This window comes from Xenopus laevis, chromosome 9_10L (assembly GCF_017654675.1).
Source record: "Xenopus laevis strain J_2021 chromosome 9_10L, Xenopus_laevis_v10.1, whole genome shotgun sequence".
NCBI classification, from domain to species: domain Eukaryota; kingdom Metazoa; phylum Chordata; class Amphibia; order Anura; family Pipidae; genus Xenopus; species Xenopus laevis.
Window position 1 is genome coordinate 45,945,790 of NC_054387.1, and position 10,404 is coordinate 45,956,193.

Here is a 10,404-nt window from a genome sequence, read left to right on the forward strand (position 1 = left end):
AACTTGGGAATCCTGCAAGTTTTAGTTGAACAACAGTTAAACGGTCTTAGGTGCAAACAAACTGCCTTTATATAATTTAAAGGGTCCTATAAAGTCTGATTTTCCCCATGGTCCCATTGCTTTGAATTTAGAGTTGGTCAAGTTTGATAGTTTTGACTATAACACAAATTTTGGAAATTTGAGTTTGAATTTTAAATTCGACCCTTAATAAATCTGCCCCATTGTTTTTCTTTAACTTTCCTTTGAGTGTGCTATGTCCCATTCAAGGGCGGTGCTCCCAGTTGCCCCAGGGGTGGTATGGTTATTTACTTTGTTTTAGGACTGTGTATGGTTTACTCTACTGAATGGGGTGGATTTGCTGAAGGTTCTGAGGTGGGACACCTCAATTAGGATAAGCCGGGCTCTAAGTTTGGCTGGACACCTATAAATAAGTCATGGAAGGGACCTACTAAATGAAGGATTCTAGGGTAGCTCCTGCTATAATACACTCTAGGGGCGAGATTTATTACATTTCGAATTTATCCAGTAAAGGATTTTAAGAGGAAAACTCAACTTTATTGAGGAAAAAACTTAAATTTTTAGAGATTTGTTATACCCCAATGCTGCTAAAAATCCAAATCTGAAAATACTCCATCTCAAACCTGTCAAGGTCATGTAGAAGTCAATGGAAGGTGTCCCTGAAGTTATTTCTTGACATTTATCTGCGTTATCTGCACTGGATAATCCGACAAAGTCGAGTTTTCGCAGCGCCAATAATGTTGAGTTTTCGTGTGTGTCAATTGTTCCCTGTGTGTCATCCTCCAGAGTGTGGTGGACCCTGAGATATAAAGTGAAAACGATTGGAGCACAACGTGATTTCCTGATATTCTTAAGAACCCATTGTGGAATGAGGCTCTTTCTTTATCATTGTAATTATGATTTGTAGTTACTCTTGCTCATTATGTGTTTACTCTGAGTAATACTAGCTTTTTATTTTTTCAAACCATAATCTACATCTGTCTCTCAATCTTTACTAATTAAAATTGATTTAATTGTCTTAAAAGGGTTGTTCACCTTTAATTAACATTTAGTATCATGTAGAGAGTGATATTCTAAGACAATTTGCAAGTGGTTTTCATTTGTTATTATATTTGTTTATTCAGCAGCTCTCCAATTTGCAATTCCAACAATCTAGTTGCTAGGGTTCTAATTACCCTAGCAACCATGCAAAAGTAGCAATAACTACATTTGTAGCCTTACAGAGCATGTATTTTTAGATGGGGTCATTGACCCTAATTAGGAAGCTGAAAGCGTCAGATGGCAGCAAATAAAAAATAAAAACTATTTGGAAAAAATGAGAACAAATAGAGTTAGGCTTACTTATATGGACAAAAAAGGTCTCATTATTCTTACTCTTTTTGTTCTCATTCAGAATTTAAGAATGATCATGATACAGGTATTACAAATACAGTATTATTATTGCAGAGAAAATGAAATCAATTTTAAATATGTGAATTGGATTGTATGGGAGACAGCTTTTCTGTAATTTGGAGCTTTGTAAATAAGGGGTTTCCGGATTATGGATCCCATACCTGTATAGGCAAATACGTTCAATGGCTGAGGGGGGGTAGGAGGATCCACTCATGCCTGGGCCCATTGGGTGATTTCATTGAACACTACTTAGCCATTCACTGTGAATGTCAACAGGGCTGCAGTTTGAGCAACACAGATATAAAGTATTACTGTTGCCATTTTGGCTTAGTTCAACCATCTTATTCTGGTATACCAGCTATCCCACATGCCTATAGCTCTGTCATGCCTACTAAGTGGGACCTGGGCCGCTGAAATGGCAGATGTATCACATATTGTAATTTATAAGGGTATTAGAAGCCACTGAGCGGTTCTGTGACCATATAAAGGCACAAGTATCACTCATGTATTATAAGGGATAATGTACCCCCTACTATAAATTATAAGGATATTAGAAGTCACTGAGGGATCCTGTGACCATATAAAGGCACAAGGCTGCAGGCTGAGTTATACAGGGAACTCTGAGTATCACTCATGTATTATAAGGGTTAATGTACCCCCTACTGTAAATTATAAGGATATTCAAAGTCACTGAGGGGTTCTGTGACCACATAAAGGCACAAGACTGCAGGCTGAATTATACAGGGAACTCTGAGTATCACTCATGTATTATAAGGGATAATGTACCCCCTACTGTAAATTATAAGGATATTAGAAGTCACTGAGGAGTTCTGTGACCATTTAAAGGCACAAGGCTGCAGGCTAAGTTATACAGGGAATTCTGAGTTTATCACTCGTATATTATAAGGGATAATGTACCCCCTACTGTAAATTATAAAAATATATGAGTAGTCACCGATGGGTTCTGTGACTATATATAAAGACACAAGGCTGCAGGCTGAGTTATACAGGGAACTCTGAGTATCACTCATGTATTATAAGGGATAATGTACCCCCCACTGTAAATTATAAGGGTATTAGAAGTCACTGAGGGGTTCTGTGACCACATAAAGACACAAAACATGTTAGTGGGAGCTGTCATGTTGTTTGCCTTGACAATTGCCTGCTTGATGCAGGTGCTGGACTGTTCGGTGAAACTCTGGTGCAATCCTTGTGGAGTAAGTTTTACATCAACTTTTATCTCTTCAGAGTCACATGTTAAATAATTTTATCTTTATTATTATTATTCATTCTAATCAGTGTTCGTTCAATTACTTCAGTTGAGAAGTGAATCACAGTAACTATAGCGGAGGACTGTAAAGCAGCTGCCGTTGATTGTGGGGTTGGGTATATATTAGTTCAAGCCAAGATAGCTAGAGCAGGGCAAAATGGGAAGTGCCTCCCTTTGTTGTTACCCAAACCCTGGCCTAAGTGTAGCTTTCAACAGTCTGAGAGCAGGGGTGTAACTATGCAGGGAGCAAGCCTGTACCTGGCTAGAAGATATACTCTATGTGCTCATATGTGGTGCCAGTGGGATGCTGACTGATAACCAGTTGCCTCACAATGTATAATATTACCAGTAATTCAGGGATCTTTTATATTAATTGATATTGAATGTTATTTGAGGGGCATTTTGATACTGTGAAAGGTCACCTCTTCATTTATAAAAATGGAATCTGTAACTTGTGCCATTTGTGTGCTTTAGGCACTAATACAAGGGCATGTTGTGCCAGGAGGAGCCAGCAGATGGCGATAAGCCTTTAATTGTGCACCAAGGAAGTGCAGGATGTGTAGGGGAAGTGTGAGAGGATAATGTAGTGTGGAACACGAGAACATGTACTCAGAGGACATAGAATGAGCAGGTTCATCTCCAGGGCTGCAGTGCTGTACCAGGGAGCTGTAAGGGGTCTCTGTGTCTCCTCTAAGCAGGAGAGAGAATCTGCAACCCAGCCATGCTCAGAGAAAGAGGCAACCGTGTATGTTCATGTAAGTACTGGGCTGGCACTGTGGTTGAGGGAAGGGCTGGCACTGTGAGTGATTGAGGAAGGGCTGGCACTATGGGTGAGGGTAGGGCTGGCACTGTGAGGGTAGGGCTGGCACTGAGTGATTGAGGAAGGGCTGGCACTGTGGGTGAGGGTAGGGCTGACACTGGGTGAGGGAAGGGCTGGCACTGAGGGAATGACTGGCATTGTGAGTGATTGAGGAAGGGCTGGCACTGTGGGTGAGGGAAGGACTGGCACTGTAAGTGATTAAGGAAGGGCTGGCACTGTGGGTGAGGGTAGGGCTGACACTGGGTGAGGGAAGGGCTGGCACTTTGAGGGAATGACTGGCATTGTGAGTGATTGAGGAAGGGCTGGCACTGTGGGTGAGGGAAGGACTGGCACTGTAAGTGATTAAGGAAGGGCTGGCACTGTGAGGGAAGGGCTGGCACTGGGTGAGGGAATGACTGGCATTGTGAGTGATTGAGGAAGGGCTGGCACTGTGGGTGAGGGAAGGACTGGCACTGTAAGTGTTTAAGGAAGGTTGGCACTGTGAGGGAAGGGCTGGCACTGTGAGGGGAGGGCTGGCACTGGGTGAGGGAATGACTGGCATTGTGAGTGATTGAGGAAGGGCTGGCACTGTGGGTGAGGGAATGACTGGCATTGTGAGTGATTGAGGAAGGGCTGGCACTGTGGGTGAGGGAAGGACTGGCATTGTGAGTGATTAAGGAAGGGCTGGCACTGCGATTGGGGGGAGGTCTGGTACAGTGAGTCAGGGCCAGAACTAGGGGTAGGCAGAGTGCCTAGGGCGCAAAGCTTGGGGGCCACTTCTGCCTACCCCTAGTGCGACTGAGTGAGTTCCACGCTTCCGCCTATTTGTGCGCAAGTGCGCGCACATGAGGGGAGGGTGCACCAGAAGGGTTTCATGCGGCGGTCAGCGCGCATGCGACACTCTTCCTACACGTGCGGTGGATGGGGCATCAGGGCTGGCCGGGTTGCCTGGGGCGCCCAGCGGTCCTAGCCCGGCCCTGCAGTGAGTAAATGAAGGGCTGGCACTGTGAGTGAGGGGAATGCTGGCACTAAGTTTTTGAGAAAAGGGCTGACACTGTAAGTCACAGTAAAGATGGCATTACAGCTAGGCTTGTCTCCTCACCATTATAGTACTTGCCACATATTGAATTCAAATCCTGTATGCAGAATTAGCACATTCTATAGACCACAATGGTATCTGTGCAGCCATGCATCTATATTAATTGTTTATTAGTCTTGCCAGTTGTGGTTTCAATTTGTAGAATACATTATTATTAATGGGGTAGCAAACCTGTCTGAAACTAGCTAATAGTGCATGCTATCTATGTTATGTGAATGCTGTTGTCTCGTTGGCTGGCATACTTGCATGGAACCTAGTTGGATGTGCAAGTAACACAATGAAAGAGAAATTTGGTTGATATCTGTACATAAGCCCCTGTGATCATGACTTTTCCCTCCAGTGGCCCTACTGTGAGAAGCGCTGCACATACTGCAATTTCAACAAGTATATTCCCCGCTCTGAGAATGAAACTGCCATCCGCTCCTGTCTGGTGCAAGAGGCTCGCACACTGATCCAACTCAGCCAGGTGCACAGGTGAGCAAAATATTCCTCACAAACAGCATTCCAGAGTCTTCGGCAAATGGTGCTGCTGTACATTACTTATTTCTCTCTTTTTTTCTACAGGGTCACTTCAGTGTTTTTTGGGGGTGGGACCCCAAGTCTTGCTAGCTATGATAGCATTGCTGCAGTGCTTGAGGCAATCTCCCAGACTGCACTGCTGCCACAAGATGCAGAAATCACTTTAGAAGCCAACCCCACATCAGCAGAAAGAAGTCGGTTGCAGCAGTTTAAAAAGGCTGGAGTGAATCGACTGTCTCTGGGGGTGCAGGTAAGCCAAATGCGCAGTTTTCACTATGTATGGGCATGTACAAATTTACTTGGCAGGACCTGTATATTTCTCCCCTACAAAGCTTCATGTGGCTATTTGAAGTATATACTCATCCCTAAAATTAATAGTTGGTGTGGTAAGCCTATATATTTTTTTTTTAATTAAGTATTTGGTCACTAAAGGGCAATAGGTTACTGCAGTTTATTGATGCAATCTTATAATTTCTCAGCAGGATAGTTTATGTACTAAGTGCAAGCTGATATTTTTATACTAAATGTATCGTCATTATATATCTGTGCTAGGGATGCACTGAATCCAGGATTCGGTTTGTGATTCTGCCTTTTTCAGCAGGATTCGGATTCGGCCGATTCCTTCTGCCTGGCCGAATCCTAATTTGCATATGCAAATTAGGGTGGGGAGGGAAATTGCGTGACTTCTTGTCACAAAACAAGGAAGTAAAAAAAGTTTTCCCCTTCCCAGCCCTAATTTCCATATGCAAATTAGGATTCAGTTCAGTATTAATACTCTTAATATATTATTATAATATATTATTATTTTAGTCTTTTAATATAATTGCCATTTTTCCACCTATCCTCTTTCTATGATTGCACACCGCCATTCCTTGTGGGAAGTCTCTGGAGGACCAAGAACTTCTGCTTTTGGGAAGGACTCACTCTGCCTATGAGGCACAAAAGACTCTAGAAGAAGCTTGCAATCTCTTCCCTGGGCGCACTTCGGTGGATATCATATTTGGGCTTCCAGGGCAAAGCTTGGCATCCTGGCACAGGACTTTGAGGCAGCTGCTTGACATTTGTGATGACCATGTTTCCTTATACCAGCTGACCTTGGAAAGGGGTACTGCTCTCTTTAAAATGGTGCATGATGGTCGACTCCCTACCCCAGATGTGGAGGTAGCTGCCCAGATGTATGAGGATGCCAGAAAAACCCTCTGTGAAGCTGGATTCCGACACTATGAGGTGTCCAACTTTGCTAGAAATGTAAGCACTTTAGTCTCTGCCTACTGGGGGGGGTGTGTGCTAGGGTATCTTTACTCTGTATAACCAACATTCGTTCTATTCTTTATATAGGGAGCACTGAGTGTGCACAATATGTCCTACTGGCTGGGGAAGCAATATATTGGGATAGGACCAGGTAAGGCCTCTCCAGTTCTATAAGATCAAGGTCATGACATATGACTTTATGAATCCAAAGGGCATTGTGACCTGGAAGTGATAACCACATGCTTGTATTTTAGGGGCACATAGTCGTTTTGTGCCACGTGGCAGTGGGGGCCAACGCAGACAGGCCCGAATACAAACTCTAGAACCAGAGCCTTGGATGAAGGAAGTGACACGTTATGGACACGGAACACGGAAAGTCACAGAACTCAGCGAACTGGATGTGTTAGTATTTGGCTCTATGCCGTGTTCTCTCTTTTTTCTATTCCCCCCCTTCCCCCAGGAGTGCTATTACATTACCAGCTGAAGGAGGTCATGAGGTTAAAAACAACTAAAGGGTTGCAGGTTGCATGGCTTGTATTCATCTGGAACATAGTGGATCTTTTTTACTGTGGATGCAGAAGTACATGAGCAACATCTCTATATATTAAGTGCTTGGCTTGCACCCGTTTGCAACTATTGCTAATGTGCTCTTTCTGCTCCTCAGCTTGTCGGAAACCCTGGTTCAAGGATTAAGAACTGATATTGGTATTACTCACGAGGTAAGTCTGTACAGTGGGAGGCGAGTTTATCGCTGGTAGGGATTTTATATTGGGAAAACATGGGAAAAGTGAACAGGAATCAGTAAAGGATGTCTGCATTCCAGGCACCCACAGAGACCTTTATTGCACCATCTTAGTTTGTTAGTCCCGAAGCAGCAACTGGTCATAGTGGTGCCAGGAATGGGGTGCTGGAAGCATGAAAAGGCTGGGGTGAGGTACAATAGATTAAAGCAACACTGGTAAAGGGGAAGTTCACCTATAAGTTAACTTTTAGTATGTTATAGAAAGGCTAATTCTAAACGACTTTTCCATTGGCATTCATTTTTTCTTTTTTATTTTTTTTTAATTATTCACTTTCTTCTGACCCTTTCCAGCTTTGAAATGGGAGTTACTGACCCATCTAAAAAACAAATGCTCTGTAAAGCTGCAAATGCATTGTTGTTTTTCTATTACTTGTCTTTTTTATTCAGGCCCTCTCCTATTCATATTCCAGTCTCTTATTCATATCAATGCCTGGTTGCTATGGTAATTTAGATCCTAGCAGCCAGATGGTTGAAATTGCAAACGAGAGAGCTGCTGAAAAAGAAGCTAAATAACTCAAAAACCATAAATAATAATAGATGAAACCCAACTGCAAATTGTCTCAGTGTATCACTCTCTACACCATACTAAAAGTTAATTTATAGGTGAACAACCCCTTCAACTTGCCTTGTCCTTTAAAGTTGGAGCTATGGCATATGTGCAGCAGGCCCCATAGTGCCACACACTATGGATAATGATAATTTTAATAGTAACTTCACTTTTAAATGTCTCTCTGGACCTCAGATATACAGACCTCCAGATTTTGCTACAGATAATCTTTGCCAAATGTTGTGGGTGGGTATGACCGTCTCCTGAACCAGTACCATCAGGATAATGAGAGACCTTGTTTCTTTTTGTGTCTCTTAGCGTTGGCAGAAAATTTTTCCCTCTCTCAGTCTATTCCATGTGTTTGGCGCATCACAGGAGATCGAGGAGCTGCTGCAGGCGGAATTACTGGTGCTGGATGAAAGGTAATACACACTATTCACTAACAGAAGAAAGGAGAATAGAACTGTGGCTTCATGGTCATAGTGATGGGTGAATCTGACCTGTTTCGTTATGGTGAAAATTTGCCAAAATGCATTGAAGTCCCATTGGGAGTCTTTGCACATCATTTTTACAGCAAAACTTGGCTTAAGTTTCACTTATCACTATTTATGGAACTTTAATCAATTTTTTTGTGTAAACAAGTATCACAAATTTGATTTAATTTTGTACTTTTTGTAATAAAATGCAATCCCTCCTGGTAAGTAGGTGTTTTGACTTCTTCAAGTACAGGAATTTGAACTGCCTGTCTGACATATCCCTTACACTTTATTAAGGTTCGAATTGAATGTTCGAGTTGGATTTTTGGTAAAAAAAAACCTCACAAATTCGAGTTGGGAATAATCCAAATTCCAATTTTATCATACTTGGACCATGGGATCAACTCAAATTCGAAAATTCGTCACCTACAACCTGCCGAGTTCATGTAGAAGTCAATGGCAGAGGTCCAGTGACTTCTAGATTTTAATAGCCTTCCTGACATTTAAGGTTTTTTTTTCAGAGAAAAAATTTGATTTGAGTGTAGTCTCATTTGATTTGAGTTTTTGGGTCTGTAACATTCGTTATGAGTTTTAGACATTAGAGTTTTTTCTTAAAAAAAACTTTTAAGAGTCGACCTACGATAATTGAGCCCATTAGAACTGTCAAGCTGTAGCGTTCTATACCAAAAAGGGTTGTACTGGCAGATACAATATATCGTTTCAAGGAATGGGAACTGTCTTTTCAGCTAGTGAGAAAATACAAGGCTACTGATATAGATAGATAGATAGATAGATAGATAGATATGAGCAAATTTCCCAGTTGTTGTCCCAGTAAATAGCTTAAATGACTGTCACTCTTAGACTAACTCCCCTTTTTCCTCCACAGAAGCCTTCGCTGCTCCAGGAAGGGACTGGCTGTATTAGACTGCTTGCTGTTACCTCTGCTGACTCAACTGCAGGAGCACTGGGCTCAGAGAGAGACACTGACATCTTGTGAGCACCACAATACCCCTAAATTATAGAAACCAGCTCCAATCTTCCACAGCCATAGAGTGCGATGTAAAGCCAAGTCTAGTCACAAGTGCAAATCCTTACAAATCATACTCACAGTCATACATAAGCACTGATACACTAATTTTTCCCTTACCCTCCATATTTTTTTTGTTTTTACTTTTTTCCTCTCCCCCAGGTCCAAATGAAAGGATATACCAGACACTAAATGCCAAATAATTAAGGGTTTTATTTATTGATGTTGTAAAAAAAGAATTTAAGCATATTTCTTTATTTATTTGGAAAATAAATTTTAAAAAAAGACAGTTTATTATTGCAATGTATTTTTTTTATTCAGAAAAAGTGGCAAACAGAATCACCTTTTAGGGTAATGGTAAGATTGGTAAGATTTATCACCTGTGGTTAAATCTGCGGCGATCTGGTGTAATCGTGGGAGAGCATGGCGGTCTTAAAGGAAAACTATAGCCCCCTAACAATGTAGGTCTCTATAACAAGATATTGAATAAAACAGCTCATATGTAAAACCCCGCTTCATGTAAATAAACCATTTTCATAACATACTTTTTAGTAGTATGTGCCATTGAGAAATCATAAATAGAAAATGGCCACCCCCTGGGATCGTAGGATTCACGGTGCACACAAACAAACCAAACATGTTAGGTCACATGAGCCAATACAGACAGAGTTCTGTATTTTGCTTCCACGCTTCTTCCTGTTATATCACCTGACCAGAAATACTACAAGTCTAACTTTGAGGCAGCACACAGACCATCACGAAATGGTGGCTCAAGGCAAGAGATGTGAAAGGGCAATATTTACTTAAATATAGATTCCAGTTTGGTAAGATTCTTTACTATGCCACTTAATTTCATATAAACTATCTGTTGCTTAAGTATTCATTTTGGGGTATAGTTTTCCTTTAAGCATTCTGGATAATAGATGCCATACAAATGCATTAAAAAAATTAAAACATAAAAGCTGTTCTTCCAATAGCAATACAAAGATCTACATTACAAATGTATGTTTTTGTTTCCCCCCCCCCAGAATTATTATTGATGCCAATATTGATCACAAAACCGATGTCAAAAAGACAATTTCTGGGGACAAAGAAATCCCTGAAATCCTATAGAATTATCAGTTAGTACTAGGGGTGCATTGGCAGGCAGTGTCAAAATGCGGCCTGCAAAAGAACCTGGGTCCTTTATTTGGCATTTTTGTCT

General features: G+C 41.5%; 1 protein-coding gene across 1 annotated transcript; it reads left to right on the forward strand.

Moving 5' to 3' along the window:
• Positions 1–3,223: 3,223 nt before the first annotated feature.
• On the forward strand, positions 3,224–9,487 carry rsad1.L (radical S-adenosyl methionine domain containing 1 L homeolog). The gene is made up of 9 exons (XM_018235292.2): positions 3,224–3,435; positions 4,919–5,052; positions 5,143–5,347; positions 5,980–6,345; positions 6,436–6,499; positions 6,603–6,750; positions 7,013–7,067; positions 8,016–8,119; positions 9,060–9,487. Exons 1-9 carry the CDS (start codon positions 3,304–3,306, stop codon positions 9,193–9,195), a joined length of 1,344 nt encoding a protein of 447 aa, XP_018090781.1. The 5' UTR covers positions 3,224–3,303; the 3' UTR covers positions 9,196–9,487.
• Positions 9,488–10,404: the final 917 nt, after the last annotated feature.

Bases quoted from the DNA above. Each gene is read 5' to 3' on its own strand.
- rsad1.L (XM_018235292.2), top strand. From the start codon at position 3,304: ATGAGCAGGTTCATCTCCAGGGCTGCAGTGCTGTACCAGGGAGCTGTA. The intron at 6,346-6,435 runs GTAAGCACTTTA...TTCTTTATATAG, and splicing joins TGTCCAACTTTGCTAGAAAT to GGAGCACTGAGTGTGCACAA. The intron at 7,068-8,015 runs GTAAGTCTGTAC...TGTGTCTCTTAG, and splicing joins ATATTGGTATTACTCACGAG to CGTTGGCAGAAAATTTTTCC.